Raw genomic sequence first — 18878 nt, 5'->3', positions numbered from 1 at the left:
GTTTAGGACTTAATCTTTTGAACTATGATGACCTTAAACTATGGAGTATATAAAATTTAATGTATCTCTGTTAGCCGGAATTGAAATTTTCCAAGGGGCACGGATATTGTGTCGGAATTTGTTATAAAATAACTCTGGAAATGCCGAGTTATATAAAATTATCTGGAAAAATATCGGCGCATTTTGCCACATAGGTAACACTCACTGCGCTGCACTACATGCTTGGTCAGTTTGGTGTTTGTTATTATTGTGGTCGGGTGTCTGCTGGCTCACTCCACCCAGTACAGTACATGGACATGGGAAGGGATGGTGCTGTAGCACCCCAATGTTTTTGGTATAAAGTACTATTCATTGCACCACAGAGTATCTAGGGTACCAGAGTTAATATTCAGCACTCCCTTTTTAAAATTTAGTTACTGCAGAACTATCCTAGTAACACCCAACAACCTCCCCCATTCATAACAGGCCACTTTTCCAGTAAATCCAATGTTGTAGATTTTATTTAATTTACAATGCAATTCACTTAATCTGAATTCCAACTACGGTATAGTCTGGGTTTACGCGCCTAATTAAACCCATGGAGGTCCGCGTATAAAGCGAAACTCGTAAATAAAATAACAGAACATATGGGATTAATTGAAATAGAGACTGGGCCGACCGCCAGACTACCCTTTTTTGGGCTATCGCCGACACAATACGTACATTGTAGTAAAATTAACATCTTAATTTTATGATGGTATGCACACACAATTAATATTTAAGAGAAATATCAATAATATTAGGTTTTTTAGCCCTTACGTCAGTAGAAGAGATGGCTGGGCACACGGGGATTGGAGGTTGGTTCCGAGGCAGAGGGGGCAGATTATTGGCCCTCACCTGTCTCTCTATCCACCACAGAGGCTAGCAAGGCCTCCTCGTCAAACCCCTCGAAGTCCACATCCTCACTATCACTGACTTGGGCTGGCTGTGGTGGTTGGCGGGTGAAGAACTCGGTGACGTTTTGTTGACGGCTAGCATTGATGTGGTCGTGATACTGCTGAGCATAGGGATCCAGGCATTTCAACAGATGGTTATTACACACTTCGTAGCGATGATTGACTGGGTCTTTGGCAAGGATGAGCTTCATTTTCTCAGCTAACTCGATGACATCCTTCACATCAGCATGTATTAGTTTCTGCTCTTGTTGTTCTGTTCCACCTCGCTGCTCACTGATGTCATCATCTTCCAATATCTCGTCCGCAGTCACCTCAGGTTGCCTGATTACCTCCAGGATGTCGTTGTTGGTGGTCTCGGAGAAGCCTGCAGCTCTAACACCTTGTGCAGCCTCTCTTGCATTCTCCAATGCCACGCGTCCTGAATCGTTGCCACAGATAGCTGCCCCCATGCCTCCACCAAGAAATCAACAGCCTTCTTCACATTAAACAGCTTCCAGAACTGCTTGACCCGCATTCATGGTCCTCCAAATCTTGTTCGTGTTCCTTGTCCACGCTCTCGGTGCCACTCTCTAAGTTCTGCAGTTAATCCTTGGTGTTGGTAAAGTCATTCAGGAGCCGAAACTTCTTGGCGGAGAAGGCAGCCTTCACGTTGCAAATCAACTCCTGAACCATGGGCTGGATTAACGAGTTAGTGTTAGTGCTCCATTGTTTCCCTTTTCCCTGTGTGATTTTATCGAGAGTTATCTTGTCTACGTTTTCATTGTGGATCTACATGAAATATATATATATATATATATATATATATATATATATATATATATATATATATATATATATATATATATATATATATATATATATATTTATATATTATAATTAATATTTTTAATTATTTTATATATTTTATATTTTATTATTTTATTTTTATATATATATAATATATATTATATTTATTATTAATTTTATTTAATATAATATATAATATATATATATATATATATATATATATATATATATATATATATATGCATATATATATATATATATATATATAATATATATATATATATATATATATATATATATATATATATATATATATATATATATATATATATATATATATATATATATATATATATATATATATATATATATATATATATATATATATATATATATATATATATATATATATATAATCGCATACGCGGTGCCTCGCCAGAGCTGAACTTTCACTTAACGCGGGTTTTTTCCACATATACGCGGTGAGTGTCCGGCTCGAGAGCTATTTTTAGATTCGCCCCACCCCCCACCCGCCACCCTGCCTGACTGCCTGTTTTAGCTCATAAAATTCATACAAATTACCCGGCCAGAATATAATTTACATTGCTGGAATTCTTACAATATGATGATCATTTTGAATATAAACATCATAGATTTTGCATTAGACATACAAATTTTAGATATAATGTTTACTCTGAGTAAATATGTTATTTTTTGTGCAAAATATATGACATTTGTATTCAAAATATTCCTGGGCTTACAAGGAATCCAGCAATGTCAATTATATTATCCTAACTTTAGTTTGAGGTATTATTTATTACTAAAAAGGTAAATATTCTGGTTTTCCCACACATCTGGTAGGGACGGTTGGTGGGGGGTGGGGGGAGGGAGGGACCGACCGACCATCTGTTACAGTGAAGAATATTTTTTTTTTTATTAACTGAAGATATTTGTTTTAGCTCATAAAATTCATACAAATTACCCGGTCAGAATATAATTTACATTGCTGGAATTCTTATAATTTGATGATCATTTTGAATATAAACATCATATATTTTGCATTAGACATACAAATTTTAGATAAAATGTTTTCTCTAGTAAATATGTTATCTTTTGTGCAAAATATATGACATTTATATTCAAAATATTCCTGGTCTTACAAGGAATCCAGCAATGTCAATTATATTATCCTAACTTTAATCTGAGGTATTATTTAATACTAAATGTTAAAATTTAGTTTTTTCACCCAACATCTCTTGAAGGGAGGATTGGTAGGGGGTGGGGGGGAGGGTTGGGACTGACCAAGCGGTTGGAAGAGGGGGGAGGCAAGGTGGGGTACTTTGATTGACAGATAGTGTCGTGAAGAATATTTTTTTTTTATTAACTGAAGATATTTGTTTTAGCTCATAAAATTCATACAAATTACCCGGCCAGAATATAATTTACATTGCTGGAACTCTTACAATTTGGTGATCATTTTGAATATAAACATCATAGATTTTGCATTAGACATACAAATTTTAGATATAATGTTTACTCTGAGTAAATATGTTATCTTTTGTGCAAAATCTATGACATTTATATTCAAAATATTCCTGGTCTTACAAGGAATCCAGCAATGTCAATTGTATTATCCTAACTTTAGTTTGAGGTATTATTTATTAAAATTTAGTGGTTTTCCCCCAAAAATTTCTCAGAGAGGGAAGTGCCAGCAGTGTAGTGTGAGAAGAGGGGGAGGGAGTTGAGTCCATTATTTGAATGTACATTAACTTGGCGACTGTATTTCTCTATTTCTCTTAAGTATTAATTGTGTGCATGTACCATCATAAAATTAAGATGTTATTTTTACTAGAACATAGGTATTACGTCGGAAAAAGAAACGCGTAAAGTGAACAACATAACATATGGGATTAATTGAAATAGAGACCGGGCCGATTCCCAAACTCCACTTTTTCAGACACAATACCTACGTTGTAGTAAAAATAACTTCTTAATTTTATGATGGTATGCACACAATTAATAATTAAGAGAAATATCAATAATATTTGGTTTTTTAACACTTACATTAGTAGAAAAGATGGCTGGGCACACGGGGATAGGGGGTTGGTTCCGAGGCAGAGGGCAGATTATTGGCCCTCACCTGTATCAATTGTATCACTATCCACCACAGAGGCTTGCAGGGCCTCTTTGTCAAACCCCTCAAAGTCCATATAAGTCCATATCCTCACTATAATTATCACTATCACTGACTTGGGCCGGCTGTGGTGGGTGGCGGGTGAAGAACTCGGTAATGTTTTGATGACTGGGCGACCTTGTGCGCACCCTGCTCGTGCCTCTCTCCGCGTAAAGGGGTACACGCACCGCGGAATGTGAGCATTCCGGTTTCGGCAGGGTACCGCGTAAACTTGGAAACGCGGAATGTGGGACCGCGTAAAGCGAGGGTTGACTGTATATATACTGTAAACTCATATACAGTACACGTATGTGTACATGTAATTATTAAATTTGTAAAAGTAACATACAGTATACCAGCACTGCAGGCGAAGAATGAAGCATCATACTGTAGTAGGTTACACAGAGACTTGGTAGGTGACACAGGTGGCCAGATATGCCGAGATTTTCCCAGATAATTTTATATATCGGCATTTCCCGAGTTATACTATAATACATTCTGAGACCATATCCATGCCGAGTTATATGAAATTCCGAGTTATCAAATGTCAAGTTATTGAGGGTTTACTGTATATACAGTACATTATATTCCCTTCAATATTGTCTTTTCTTATTTATATGAATATTATTTTTTCAGTAATGACTTAGACACTTACCTGGATCATAATTCTCATCTGAACATCAGCTATACAATTCCAAAGTGCAAGTGAGTATTGAACTGTACTTCATATACTGTATATTCATTATATTATAATTTTTAAGATAACTTAGTAAGAGCATGTTGAGTGTAAGAGCATTAAAATGTTTATATTAGCATGTGAAGGTCACACATGAATCACTGGTGTTCTTGAGAATGTCAGGAATGGCATTGTAAATAATAAATAAGAGTAAAAGCTGACAATGTTAAAGACTGAAAACTTAGAGCAGAGGTCTTTATAAAATAGTTGGAAGAAGAATTTAGTTGTGGTGTTGACAAGGTTGGTGATGGTGTATGAAATTGAAATATGGTGTTAAGCCGCCATAGAGTTATGAAGGTTTAGACAAAAATGCAGGAAGAAGTAACCATTGTATGACCCCTATCCCATCAGCATTATCCCCATGCCAGGGCTTTCTAAAACTTTTATCTCAGGAGATATTTTTCAAGAATGGCTAAGTCTTGGAGCTAAGATTTGTATTTCATTAACAGTCATATGTTTAGGGTGATAAAATTACCAGGTGGATGTTAATATTAACAGCACCCCTCCCAGCTATCCAATAGTCTTGTAGAGTATGTTGATACAAACAATTAGTGATAGTTTCACCCATGAAAGCAGTTTGTATTTTAACTTAACCATGTGTTTCAAGTGCTTTTTTGTTGTGCAGTGAATAACACTTAGTAAATGGAGATGATCAATGGCTAAAGATTCTTTGTGTGGCAATCCACCTGAGGCAAACAACATTGACACAGATAGATTGATAGTGTGCAAAAGGGGATAAAAGTACAGTAATTCACAAAGTTTTTATAAATTAGTTACTTAGTTACTTACCTTCAGTGTGTAGATGTCCTGTTTATGCATATTTTTATTCACCTTATTGAATAATAAATTAAGATTTTTCATTTATCTGTTTGAATTGGAGAATGCAAAATAAGTTATGTTTATATCTCCAGAGCCACTGAAGAGGGAGTCACAAGACTTGATGATGATGGAATTCCCCAAGATAATAAGACACTGCAAATTCCTGCGCAGGTTCCTGAATCAATCTTAATGGAGTCCCACTCTAGTGAGTCATTTGACACAAGCAACGTACAAGCCTCAAATGGAGATACTGTATCCGACTCTGTACACCAATATGAAGAAGTGAATGCTATTGATATACTCTATCCTAAAGAAAAATATAAATACTATTATAATAAAGAGTTGTGTAAGGAGACAAAAGCAGACGGCTCCAACGTGTTTGTACGCCGAGCAGGAAAGCTTGTTCCTTTAACGAGTGTCTTTAAGAGCCATAAGCCTCCTGTAGGTGAGTCTAGTAACAAGAAAACTGTAGAACTAGTTTATATATATGATAAAGGCAAGTTACTAACACTTGGAGGATCATTAACAAAGATAAATCCCTCTAATTCTGACTCTGTAAGAGCTCGTGTCGTCCTGCCAGTTGGGATACCACCGATCTTAAAAGGAGAGATTGTGCAAACCAGAGCAAAGGAGGTACAAGCCGTAGAGATTAATGAAGATATGGCAAAGTTTGCACTCTCAGCATTGCAGAGCCCCAACCCAAGAGAAGAACGATTAATAAAAGCTTGCAATAATGATGAAACTCCAGTAGTGGCAGAAGCTGATGTAAGTGTCCCTCAAGATAAGAATGATAAAACTGATTGTGCAGAGAAATGTGAAGAAAAGGAACCAAATGCAAAAGTACCTGAAAATGTCTTGCTTGTACCAACAAAACGGAATATTTTAGACATCATCGCTGCTAAGCTTGCTATGTCCGATGAAGAAAGTGATGAAAAGGAGGAGGAAAAGACACTAAATACTACTGAAAAGGCAGAAAATATAGCTGAGAAAGTAAAAAATTCTGAGGAAAAAGATGGAAAAGAAAATAACAGTGAAAATACAACAACGGTAGGGGATAAAGAAACAAAAAAAGATATGGAGACTAAAAGTACAGTAGAATGTGTAATGACTGATGAAAAACTTGAGATGAAGAAAGAAGACTTGGTTGTAGAGTCACCAACACAAAAGATCGTAGACCCAGAAGAGCAGCAGATTGATGAAAAATGCAAACCTGAAACAGAAGATAAAGATGTGACAGCCTTAAACAATAGTAAAGATGAAAATAAAGTGAAAGATGAAGCCAGTGAAGATGGAGTTACTGAAGAAACTACAAATAAGAATACAGATGTTGACACAAAGGAACTCAATAAGGTAACAGGTGAACTTGCAATTAAGGATGAAAAGGATCAAATCAAAGACTTAGTAGAAACCGAGAAAGAATTGAAAGAAAATAATTCCATGGAAACCACAGATAAAGCAGACACCAAGGAAGTTGCAGAAGAATTGAAAAACATTTCATCTAATGAAGATGACTTTGAAAATGTACCTTGTGCTTTGAAGACTGAAAGTGAAGGTAATTCTTCATCATCACAAGAAGAAATTAAAGAAGAAAATGCAGACAAAAAGCAGGTGACTTCAGTTCCTGAAGTGGCAGAAACTAACAAGACTGAGGACATAATTGCTCAGAAAGCTGGAGGGAAATCCAGAGTTTTTAAGAAGAACATGTACAGATTCCCTTCATTGTCCAGAGAGATGAAACGACTTAACATGAACTTCGTAAAATATGTTCCACAAGAGGTAAGTAGATCGAGTGATTGATTGATTATAATATACACTGTATGCAGTGAAATCCAAAATTTACAGTTTCCTGTAAATGCCAATTTTACAGAGTGATAGTGACTGGCTGGTAAGATTTTTATATATGTTTTTTATTTTATTGTATGGTAAATATCACGGCACCTTTACAGTAAACATAAATTTTGCTTAGGTACAGGTATTCTTTAATACTGTACTTTACGTTTTAGTAATACTGTATTTGGTTTGATCCCCTGACATAGGACAGTCCTGTTGATAAAATATGTATTAAATTGTGGAAATGAAAGAAGTGTGTCTCTGAAAAGTGAGCAGGGTTTTCTCTGGGGAAGAGAATGGGAAATTAAAAATTGGTAAATAAAGAGTATGCTAAAGATAAAGGTGGTAAGATGGAGAGAGTAAGACCACAGGATATAGAAGGATGGGGTGAAGGAAGTATAAGTAGTAAGAGGTGAACACCAAAGAAGCAGCATAGCATGTGATTGATAGAAGTGCATTGCATCAGGTGGTTCATGGGAATAATATAGCAATCGAAATAAATGAATGAATGTGAATGAGAATCTGTTTTTTGCTCTTCCATCCATACTGTAACATAGCAGGATGAGGCTTACAAGACTAAGAAACAAGAAATTTAGTTTTTCCATTCTGTTACAGTACAGTACTGTATTTTTTTTAGCACACACCAGAAGAAGAAATGACAAAGGAAAGTGGACCTAAGGAAGATTGTAACAATGAACATTGTAAACTCGGCTGTGTCTGCGACTCTTTGACTTGTCGACGAAGAAGTAAGATTTCTGTCTCTCTCCCTTTTTATCCTTCGATGTATAAATTATTCATATTGTATAGCACCTATATCCACATGTTTGTGTGTGCACAGCAAAATACACTCTCTCAGGCCTTTTCCTGTTTAATGCAAGGTGGCTGAAATCAAGACTGAATAAGCACATTATTCTCTCATCACACATAGGTAATCTGTGCTGCTTGGCATTTCCTTCCCCTGCTAGCACCTTTACATACCTATTAAGCTTCCTGACAAGTATGTAGTCATTTTGGGTTTTTGTGCCACCAGATTCATACAAGATCAGCTTAATCAACCCCTTTTAATAACATTTTGCATATGAACATGTCCAGAGCATCCCCCAAACTCAAGTACTGTATTCTTTTGTCTTCTGTATTCATTATTCCAAAGTCTTTTCCACCATGCATTCCTTCATAACCCAATGTGTGTTCAACAACATGGCTGTTTAGTAACCACCCAGCACCAGTAATGCAATCAAGCCAACACCACAAACGAGACCATTCGCAATTTTAGCCTTTGTAAATTACCTATAGATTAGCCTCCCCTCACTCCCATGTAGTTTTGGAGTGGTTAAACATAGCTAAAATTATGAAGGGTCTCGTTCGTGGTCCTGATCTCGACTATATCACTGCCCAGTACTATACTTTCCCATTCACCAAGCTCTGGTGCTATATTCAGTGACTCATTCTAGAAGTTGTCCTATTTCTTCTTTACTTTGCCCAACTTGTGGGATATGTGTAGATAAGTTGGCAGATTCTTCTCTACTTGTAACCTTTTTCACTCGGTTACCATCCAGAATCATTACCTATGCAATAGGTGCATAAATTCAGCATATTTCTTACTTATAACTATCATTTAAGCCATATATTATTGAAAGAACTAACATTCATAGGACAAATATTTTAGGAATGACTCTGTTTTCTCTGTTTAGCTTACTCTGGGATAATCTCTGCCTTCAGTTATGGATCACTGTGGTCGGATGGAGTGTATGTTTGAATGCACTTGCCGTGATGAGAATTGGAAACATTCAGTATCAGGCACAGGAAGAACTATGAATGCTGTTTCCATTTTCAACCTTGATCGTGAGCAGAATGAAGGTCTTGCTGTACGAGAGAAGGTTTGTATACAGTACCATGTATTGCTATTGTACTATCACTAATTCCAATATTATCAATTAATTTTATTGGAATTAGTTAATTTTACCGCCACACCACCCCGTTACGGTAAGTACTGTATTGCAGTGTCCCTCAGGACTCATTTAGTTTAAAACTCGGGTTGAAATACGACGACACTCTTCAAGGGAAGATGTTGTTTAATAATAAGGGCGTCAATGTCTTTGGGAATCTGGAACTCTCAATTATTGAATTATCAAGTATTTTTTAACCAGGTCCTGTACCCTTTGCTCCTTACCCTTACTTCTCTCACCTTCTTGAAATCATGAAGCATTTCTGTATTGAAGTTCCCGAGGTAAAGCATGGGTCAGTATGGTGGTTTACAGGTGGCAAGCAGAATTTCTACACAAAATTCACACACTTCCTAAAAAAAAAAATGCACTACCAGAACAATGGAGAGAGAGTAAAATCATATGAAAATTGAGTGTAATAAGCATGCTGAGAGTGGCATGGTTCTGAAAATAAGAAAAGTATGATTTGTCATTATGACACAAAGAAAGAACCAGCCAAATTAAACCTAATCTATCCTATTGATCTTAATTAGTTTTTGACTGTAAAGAGCTACAAAAATATAATTACAGTTAGGTCCATTTCATTTGTTTATTTTCTTGCACATTCTGTATGAAAGTTTGCCTGTAATAGAGTAAATAAAAAAAAAATTATGTATGTCTACTTGCTGGTCAGTTTTCTTCTGCTGGTGAATTTTACCGCAATCATGACCCCTAAGAGGAAAATTAGTGGCTGTGCGAGTGGCATATCGAACTCTGAATTTGCACATCAGTTATCTTAGTATAAAAAAGGGGTTATACATATATACTGTACAGTATACTGAGGGACCCGAATATACGCTAATTTTGCACTTATGCGGGATCCCAGTACCGTAACTTCCGCATACTCCGAGATCCTACTGTAGTGTACTTTGGATTATCTGAACATGAGGCATTCCAGCTTATTTCACCTGATGATTAAACAACTTAACCTAACCTTTCCCCCCCCCCCTCAGATTGCAGTAGGATGTTTAATCATCAGGTGAAATTAGCTGGGGTATATAAATTTTAAGTGAATTTGTACTGTATTTAAAATGAATTAATTATGTTACAGACTTACAAGTTAGCTATTGTATAACTTGTCAGATCTAGGAGTTAGTTTAGTGATGGGTTTGTTTATATTTATTTTTTATTTTATTTTATATTTTTTTCTACAAGGATTTCAAGAGAACTGTAATCCAGACTGGCTCCGAGGTAATATTGGTTGGAGCTGAAAGGAAGAAGAGAGAGCGTAAGATCCCGGGGCGGTACCGAGACTCTGCTATGTGGACAGGAACAGATTATGTTGCTGTGAATAGTCCCAATGCAAGTGAACCTGAACTTACCACACTTCCAGGTAAATACATTTGTCGCTGCTACATAATCCATGATCTTTTGCATGATTCACATTTTTATAAGAAATGCTGTGTGGAGTAACATGAAGTGTTGCTTACATGACTGATAGTGCTTTAAATTTTTATATTTGAGAATTCATTGTGTTACAGATATAAGTGAGTGATACAGTATGTCATATTCTTTCAGAATTGCCAAGTATCCCATTAGCTGAAGCCTCAAGGTATATAAAGAGCTTCAGGTTGAATGTTCCGTGGTATGATATCAAAGGTATCAGCATCTGGTGCATGGACCACTCTTGTTATGACTGCCGGTGTCTCAAGGACCCCAGCTTCAGTGACTGTTCCAAGGAGGAAACTCATAAGAAGAATGAAATACTCACCAGTAATGACCATTTTCCCAATACATCCAGTGCATTAGATGCTTTTGAGGAGGCTTTGAGGGAAAAAACTGGTGAAGGTTTGATATCACCACAAGAATCTGAAGTAGTTCATGTGATTCCCCAGAAAAAAGCTTGCTGTACTATTGTTAATGTTATTGTGAACAATGCTGAAGCAAGGCGCAGATACAGCTGGAAATTAAAAGATTGGTATCACACAGTTGAAGAACATTGTGCAAGAACAACTGGCTATTCAAAACAAACAGTCTCTGAGGAAACTAAACATTTAACACTTGTTGGTGTTGCTGCTAGAGAAATTACCCCAGAACAAATGGTGGAAACTGTTGTTAAATCTCTCAGACAACCAAAGGAGAAACAGCCACTTCTTCAAAATGGGGGAAATTTTGTATCTATTATGGAGGATTCACATATTTTACAAAATGCTTTGGGAGTTACCTCTGAACACGGTGAACTAAAAACTGACAAGCCAAAGACTGTTCAAGGAACAGTGCCCCTTGTGGACCTAACTGTATCAAGTAACGTTGATGGTAAGGACTCTTCACCTGTATTGGGTAGAATTCTCAAACAGCCAAAAACAAAGTCTAAAAAAGCAAATTTTGATTCTTCAAAAGACATGAAAATACTTGAAAAACGAAGAATAAGTGGGTCATTTGATATTTCATCAGTTAGTCCATCTGCCAAGAGGTCACGCCAAGAGGATATTATTCGTCAACCAGCTTTGTCTCTAGGCTCATTGTCTTCATCTGTTGAGAGTGTTTGTCAAGATGAAAATAAGGCTGCCTTGACAACTGAAAGGGAATGTGAAGGAGTCGCAATTCTTGATGGAAAGAGGCGATTGAAAAGACCACTGTCACTACTGGAGATGATGGTTGCAGAAGAGAGGAGAGGCGAACTTGAACTGGACCTTTCTAACAACTTACCAGGAAATGCATTACTTGTTGCTGAGGCTCGCTTCAGAAAATTGATTAATATGAACATTATTGGGGTCATTGGGATCAATAAAGCTGGAAGGTAAGCCATAATAGTAATTATGTAAACTATATACCCTGTATACAGTATATTTATTTTTAAATTTTGGATCTAAAGCTATGATTTTAAATTATCTTGAAGATCATAGTGTTTGTGAATCATCCAAAAGTATAATGTTAATATCCTCCTAGTAGAAGAATGAGTTCACCAGCCTTGTAAAGCTTTAATTTTGATTCTACACTGCTGTGAGATGACCTACTTTTAAGCAAAATGAGATGACTGTATATGCTCTTGTTACTTGTAATTATATTACCTTGGGTATTTTTTTCTCACAGATGTATCATTGGTACTGTTGACTCCTTAGAATCCCTGAGCATGATGCAACGAATCCATAACATGATCAGCAATAGCACCCTTGATGTTGGACCTAATATGCGAGAAATATTTTTCCCCCCACCATATGTTGGAACAAGACCAAGGTAAGCATGGCACATATTTTGGCTTTACTTACCCTACATATAACATTTATGGATTTGGAGAGTCTTTACAGTAAGAAAGGCTTGAGAATTTATGGAATTTGTAAATAGCTTGCAGATTGGGGAAAGCTGTTAAAGTGATTTAGGTTAAGAAATTACTGTTAAAGTTACAGTATTGGAAAATGAGAGTGCAATGTGTAGAGGAGTAAGACAAAGGAATACTTTATCATAAGGTATGGAAGAAACAGATACAGGAGAAGTATACCCTGATTTATGATAGGGTTGCGTTCCTGAACCCTCTAATGTAAATCGTGAGCCTTTTAATGTGGTTTTCAATGGGATATGTTCCTGACTTACCTAACAGACATGTAACACTGTAAAAAAAACAATCCTATACAGTAGAACATCGATTTAAGATTATTGATTTAAAACAACACCCACAATTAAGGACAATCTTTAAATTTAAGGCGAATCTTTCCTATTTTGCGCAAGTCGATCTGGCGCATCTTATTTAAAATTTTGCGCCTAATGCTTCTCTGGGCACGCTGCACTGTCCTAAGGGCAAAACTGTACTGTACAAGTACTCAAAATAATGTACTAAATGATTATTAAAATTTTTGTCTAGTGCAAACTATAGCATGTTTATATTCAAATTAATCACTATCTTATAAGAATTCCAGCAATGTAAGTTATACTGTACAGAAGATTCTCCCTGGTCACTTCTGTGATATTTTATAAGCAAAAATATAAACTCAAGCTAAAGGATATAAATAAACAAATAAATACTTCACTAGACCTTTGGTGCCAACTGTCACATTTGTCACTGTCACTTCCCTCCCCTCCCCTCCCCCCCCCCCCATCTTCTCAGCCAGGGTTTGGTGTTTTAAGCTTAAAGTTTTTATCTTATATAATGTCACAGACTAAAGTTAGGAGAATATAATTTGCATTGCTGGAATCCTTGCAAGACATTGAATAATTTGAATATAAACGTCATATATTTTGCACAAGAGATAACAATTTTAGTACATTAGTGTTGTACATTTTAATAATGTATACAAGTTTTTCAACTGTATTTTTGGGTAGATTTACATAAATTTCTAATGTTATTTTTATTCATTTACATGCACACACCATACTAAAAGAAATGTAAAAGAGATAAATGACCTAAGTGCAAACCTGTACTGTACATTTACTAAATGATTAGGGTACTAAAATTTTAATGTCTTGTGCAAATTATAGCTTGTTTATATTCAATTTAATCACTATCTTACAAGAATCCCAGCATGTAAATTATATTCTCCCAAGTTGTTTCAGTGGCATTTTATAAGAGAGAAGCTTAGTCACTCTTAAGGACTGATAAATAAACACACAATAGACCTTGGGCGCCAACTGTCAAACATATCACCTCACCTCCCCCTCCCTCCCTCTCCCCCATCTCCCCAGCCAGGGTTTTAGGCTTACAGTTTTAATCCTTTATAATATCACAGACTAAAATTAGGAGAATATAATTTGTATTGCTGGAATCCTTGCAAGACAGCGAATAATTTTAATATAAACATCATATATTTTGCACAAGAAATAAAATTTTTTGTTCTTTGTGTGTCTAATGCGAGCCATGGAATGTTTATATTCAAATTAATCACTATCTTATAAGAATTCCAGCAATGTTAATTATATTCTCCCATGTCAGTTCAGTGACATTTTATAAAAGAAAAACTTAGTCACTCTTAAGGACAGATAAATAAATAAGCACTAGACCTTGGTATCAACTGTCAGACATGTCACCTCGCTTCCCCCCCCCCCATCTTCCCAGCCAGTAAACAGACCATTTCACATCCCTTAATTTTAGCTTTGTTTGTTTTAACATAATACTGGTTGTACCTCTCTAGTCCGGCATTCTGTGGTCCGGAAACTCCCGTGGTCCAGAACGATTTTAGTTTGTCCAATAGGTAGATAGGCAACTTTTTTTTTTTCTTTATTTTTTACTTATCTGAATTAATATTGTTATTACAGGAGTATTAAATTTTTGCCCCTCAGGCCCCAATGTGGGTCAGTGACCTAGGCCCGGGTGGGCTAATCCCCGTAAAAAAAAAAGCAACAACAAAGCCGCAGGAAATTAAGATTTGTTTACATCCGGCAGTTCGGCTGCTCTCTCTCTCTCTCTGCTTGTCTATACAGAGCACAACATTTAACCCTTCAATATATATGAGCAGTAAATAAGTGTTGCTTTCATATTCTTATGTAGAGTAATGACGATATGTTTTCACATGTGCGCACTTACATACGCGCAGTCTCACTTTTTTTTACCATTAATGGTTAGCTACTTATATTGTTCCAATCTAGATACTGGAATCAGCAGTGACATAAGCAAGTTTGCGGATGACACCAAAATAGGGCGGCAGATTAATTCAGGGCAGGATGCAAATGCATTACAGGAGGATCTAAATAAACTGCAGGGGTGGTCTGAAAAATGGCAAATGAAATTCAACACCAGCAAGTGCAGCGTACTTAATATTGGAAGAACAAATACTGTCAATGTATACAGCCTAAACAACATCAACCTAGAGAAGTCGACTTGTGAAAGAGACCTAGGGGTACTTGTAAGCCCGGACCTACGGCCTAGAAAACAGTGCGTTAATGTTCGAAATAAGGCAAACAGAGTATTGGGTTTTATATCTAGAAGTGTAAGTAATAAGAGTGCAGAGGTCTTATTGCCACTATATCTTGCGCTAGTCAGGCCGCACCTCGATTATGCTGTTCAATTCTGGGTTTGGGTATATGTAATTATAGTATCAAATAATAGGGAAGAAATAACGGTGGATACTGTAGGTAAATAATAGACACAATATACAAATACAATATTTATTCAGACATTAAAATGGAGGTAGGAGAAAGTTATATATACCAAAAGTCAAACTCCTGGTACCAGGCCCTCAGGCTCAAAATACTCACACCACAACTGGGTGGACATACACAATAACACACAAACTCTACAGTAACTTAGCACCATTAAAACCAGGGCAACTGCCACTACAGCACTCAATCGTCGGGAGTAATACTCAAACGACCGCCATGGGGTCTCGCCACCATGGAGCACTTTCCAACGAACTCTGAAAATTCCAGTGGAATAACACAACCACACAAATAGCCCTACTGAGCTAGACACTCATCCACCAATGATGGGGGCTGGTAGTTGTTTGTGGCTTGGTGATCCGCGGTCACCTCGTGGGCTGAGCGTTAGGGTCAGGCTGGTCAGCTATGGGGCCCATAGGTTGTACTGAAGCTTCTGACGGTCGGGCCTCACGAAGATAACTGATCCTACTGGACCTCAGACATCTCTCCAGACTAGTGGATGCAACATCCACGCTACAGACACGGCCTAGGCTGCGTTAGGGACCTGTGTGGGTGAGGGGACGAGCACTTACTAACTGGTGATAACGACATCACGTTTCAAAGGGACGTTAAGGACGTAAATATTACTTCACTCAAAGCACATCAACTATGCTACTGTACACTTGCACAATCAACTATTAATTGGGTCAAATCACTTAAAGAATGGCGAATTACAACACGGAGTGGAATGACCTACCTGTTTGGGTGAGGGGACGAGCACTTACTAACCGTTGAAATGCCCGCCGCACCCTCACTCAAACTAGGTCAGGGATTCCACCTACTTCTATTTAACTGAATTACTTTACTGTACACTCTGACGTTGAAACTGAGACTACGAACTCAGTTTCATTCCCTACTATTATCTTCACAAACAATGCTCTTACTGAGCTATCAAAAGTAAGAATTAAATTGATTACAAAGGGTTGGATGGTGACAGGTCCCAACATACAGCGTCTTGCTACACAACCCGCGGAGTAGATTCAAAGTTCCCTTCAGACAAAGACGGCATCTCGATGACGTCATCGAGGAAACAGAGAAAACGGAGGACGTTTCCACTGGGGGACTCCGGAGGTTTTGCGGACGTTTAAGCGTAATATGAATCCTTAGGGTTTTCAGGTTAGCCGCCATTACGATCATGACAAGGCATCAAGCACATGTTTATAATGCCGCAGTTGCACAGATGAAACGCGTTAACGCTCCACCACCGTTCAGTGCTTCTGTTAGTTGGTTGGCTGCTTTTAAGAAGAGATATGAAATCAAGTTTGCCCACTACCGTGGGGAGAGTGCTTTGGCTGCTATCGTAGCCACAGAAAAGTATCTACCTATCTTTCCAGCTCTTGTGAAAGAGGGTGGTTACTTCCGAGACCAGATCTCCAATTGTGACGAAACTGGCATTTTCTGGAAGTGCTCACCTAAGACCACTTTCATTGCTAAGGATGAAAAACAGGCAAGGGGTGTAAAGATTTCAAAGGACAGGATTACAGTTTTTTTCACAGCTAATGCAAGTGGAAATTTCGTGATGAAACCCCTGGTTCACCGTGCTGCCCATCCTAGAGCCTCCTGTAATGCCAATATGTCGCAGATCAATGTTTATTGGACACCTAATAAGAAAGTTTGGGTTAAACGTCTTTATGCACCAGTTGGTTTGACAAGCACTTTGTTCCTGATGCCGAACAGTACTGCCGGAGGAAGAACATTGACTTCAATGTGATCCTGGTGATGGATAATGCTCCTGGACACTCTTAAGTTTCTAATTGGATGCCACCCTAATGTACAAGTTATCTTCCTTCATCCTAACACCAAATCACTTTTGCAGCCACTTGACCATGAATTCATCATTAACATTAAACTGTTTATCATCAGCCACTCTATAAAGACTTTCATCAGTAGACAGACTCATTAGTTGAGTTACAACAAATTGGGGCAGAACTCTCTGACAGTGACCAGGCTCTACCAGCACCAGCTAACCAGGAGAAGAAGGGAGGGGGTAGAGATGGTAGACGACCCGCCTCCTAGTACCTCACACGCACCACCCCGCAACCGTGAAGTTTTACCAGTTTGTGAATTTTGGAAGAAATATTATATTAAAAATGCAGTGGACAGAATTGTTGAGGTGTGGTGTAAGATTATGTTGCAACAGTGCTACACGCATGGAAGCCTCTGTTTGCTAACCCCGAGGTAAGTGGGGCAGAGCAGACCAAGGCAAGCAGGGAGAGACAGTCTGTGGCAGCAACACTAATTGACATGGAGGAGGCAGCACGGTCAGTTCCAGCACTGGGATTTTGGGATGTTCAAGTTGAGGATTTGCAAGAAATCATTGGTCACCACCAGCAGCAACTGAAAATTGAAGAAATGTTGGAGGAGGATGAAGACCAACAAGAACAGCAACCACCAGCTGACTGAGGTGCTCACAAGCACTGCACATTTCAGTGAACAGCTACAAGAATACAATACCAGGCTTCATCCTTAGAACCTTATCTGCCCTGTCCTTGATAAGGTTATGGAGGAATATAAGGCCTTGTACATGTCTCATGTTAATGCTCGTCAGCAGGCCCTTATTACTCGGTACGTGCGCAAGGCGCAAACTGTTAATGCTTTGGCAGACACTACTTTAGGAGATGATGATAGCACCACTGATGATGATACTGTATTGAAATGTTGGGTGACTTACTGGCAGAAGAGCTGCCTCAAGACTTTGTGGGATTTGATGCTGAGGTTAGAGGGGGTGTAGAGGAGGGAGCAGGGAGGAAGCAGTAACCAGCCCTCCTTACCTCAGAACCCATCAACCAGCCCCGTCGAGCATTTCACTGACTCTACAGTGGTCCCTCGGTTAACGAGCACAATTCGTTCCAGCAGGTTGCTCGTTAACCGAAAAACTCGTTAACCAAAACCATTGTTTCAATGGGTTTTTGGGTAATTGGTTCCAGCTCACCGAAAATTGCCTAAATTCAACAAAAAAGGTAGAAAAGTACACTTACTTTGAGGTGTGTATGTAGAAGGCTCCTGGATGATGATGATGATGATGATGGGAATTAGAATGGGGGTGAGAGGAGAAGAGAAGGCATTGGGGTGGAAGAGAAGTCACCCCATGGCACCATTTCACCCATAAAATTTTAGTTCTCTTGGTGTAATTCAAGATTATTTTCTTTAAATCAACACTGCACTGCATTATATATTGTCAATATGTAAAATAAATTTCAAAATGACCAATAATTTGCTTGGAAACACAGAAAAAAGCATTTAGTTGAAGAGAGTCTCAAGCAAGATGTTACCTCCACTGAAAACAGAGAGAGACTAACGCCTGTTTGGTGTGTTAACAGGCTGGATGGCATGCCAGAAACTAGTTTCTTTACCTTCAATTATGTTCAATAATTGTTAAAATGACTAAAAAAGTTAATATTAAACTTTTAAAATTATTGAATAGTATAAACTTCTTGATATTTACTAAAATAGTAAGGAATTTAAGCCCTAAAACCGATTACTGTATTGGCGGACTAATACTACAGCTGGTGAACCGCCAAATGCAAGCGAAAACATGTTGAAGTCGGCTC

General features: G+C 37.7%; 1 protein-coding gene across 2 annotated transcripts in view; it reads left to right on the top strand.

The window, feature by feature from the left end:
- Positions 1 to 18878, top strand: part of LOC121861493 — an 81578-nt gene that overhangs the window by 17468 nt on the left and 45232 nt on the right. For both annotated transcript variants that reach the window (XM_042359282.1, XM_042359284.1), the window contains exons 3-9: positions 4531 to 4599; positions 5542 to 7225; positions 7917 to 8025; positions 8999 to 9156; positions 10417 to 10594; positions 10780 to 12001; positions 12295 to 12438. In XM_042359282.1, the coding sequence (XP_042215216.1) occupies positions 4531 to 4599; positions 5542 to 7225; positions 7917 to 8025; positions 8999 to 9156; positions 10417 to 10594; positions 10780 to 12001; positions 12295 to 12438 (3564 nt within the window). The remainder of the gene's footprint in view (positions 1 to 4530; positions 4600 to 5541; positions 7226 to 7916; positions 8026 to 8998; positions 9157 to 10416; positions 10595 to 10779; positions 12002 to 12294; positions 12439 to 18878) is intronic.

This window comes from Homarus americanus, unplaced genomic scaffold, assembly GCF_018991925.1.
Source record: "Homarus americanus isolate GMGI-L3 unplaced genomic scaffold, GMGI_Hamer_2.0 scaffold24260, whole genome shotgun sequence".
Lineage (NCBI taxonomy): Eukaryota > Metazoa > Arthropoda > Malacostraca > Decapoda > Nephropidae > Homarus > Homarus americanus.
The sequence above is the reverse complement of the archived record's forward strand: the minus strand, read 5'-3'. Positions and strand labels throughout refer to the sequence as shown.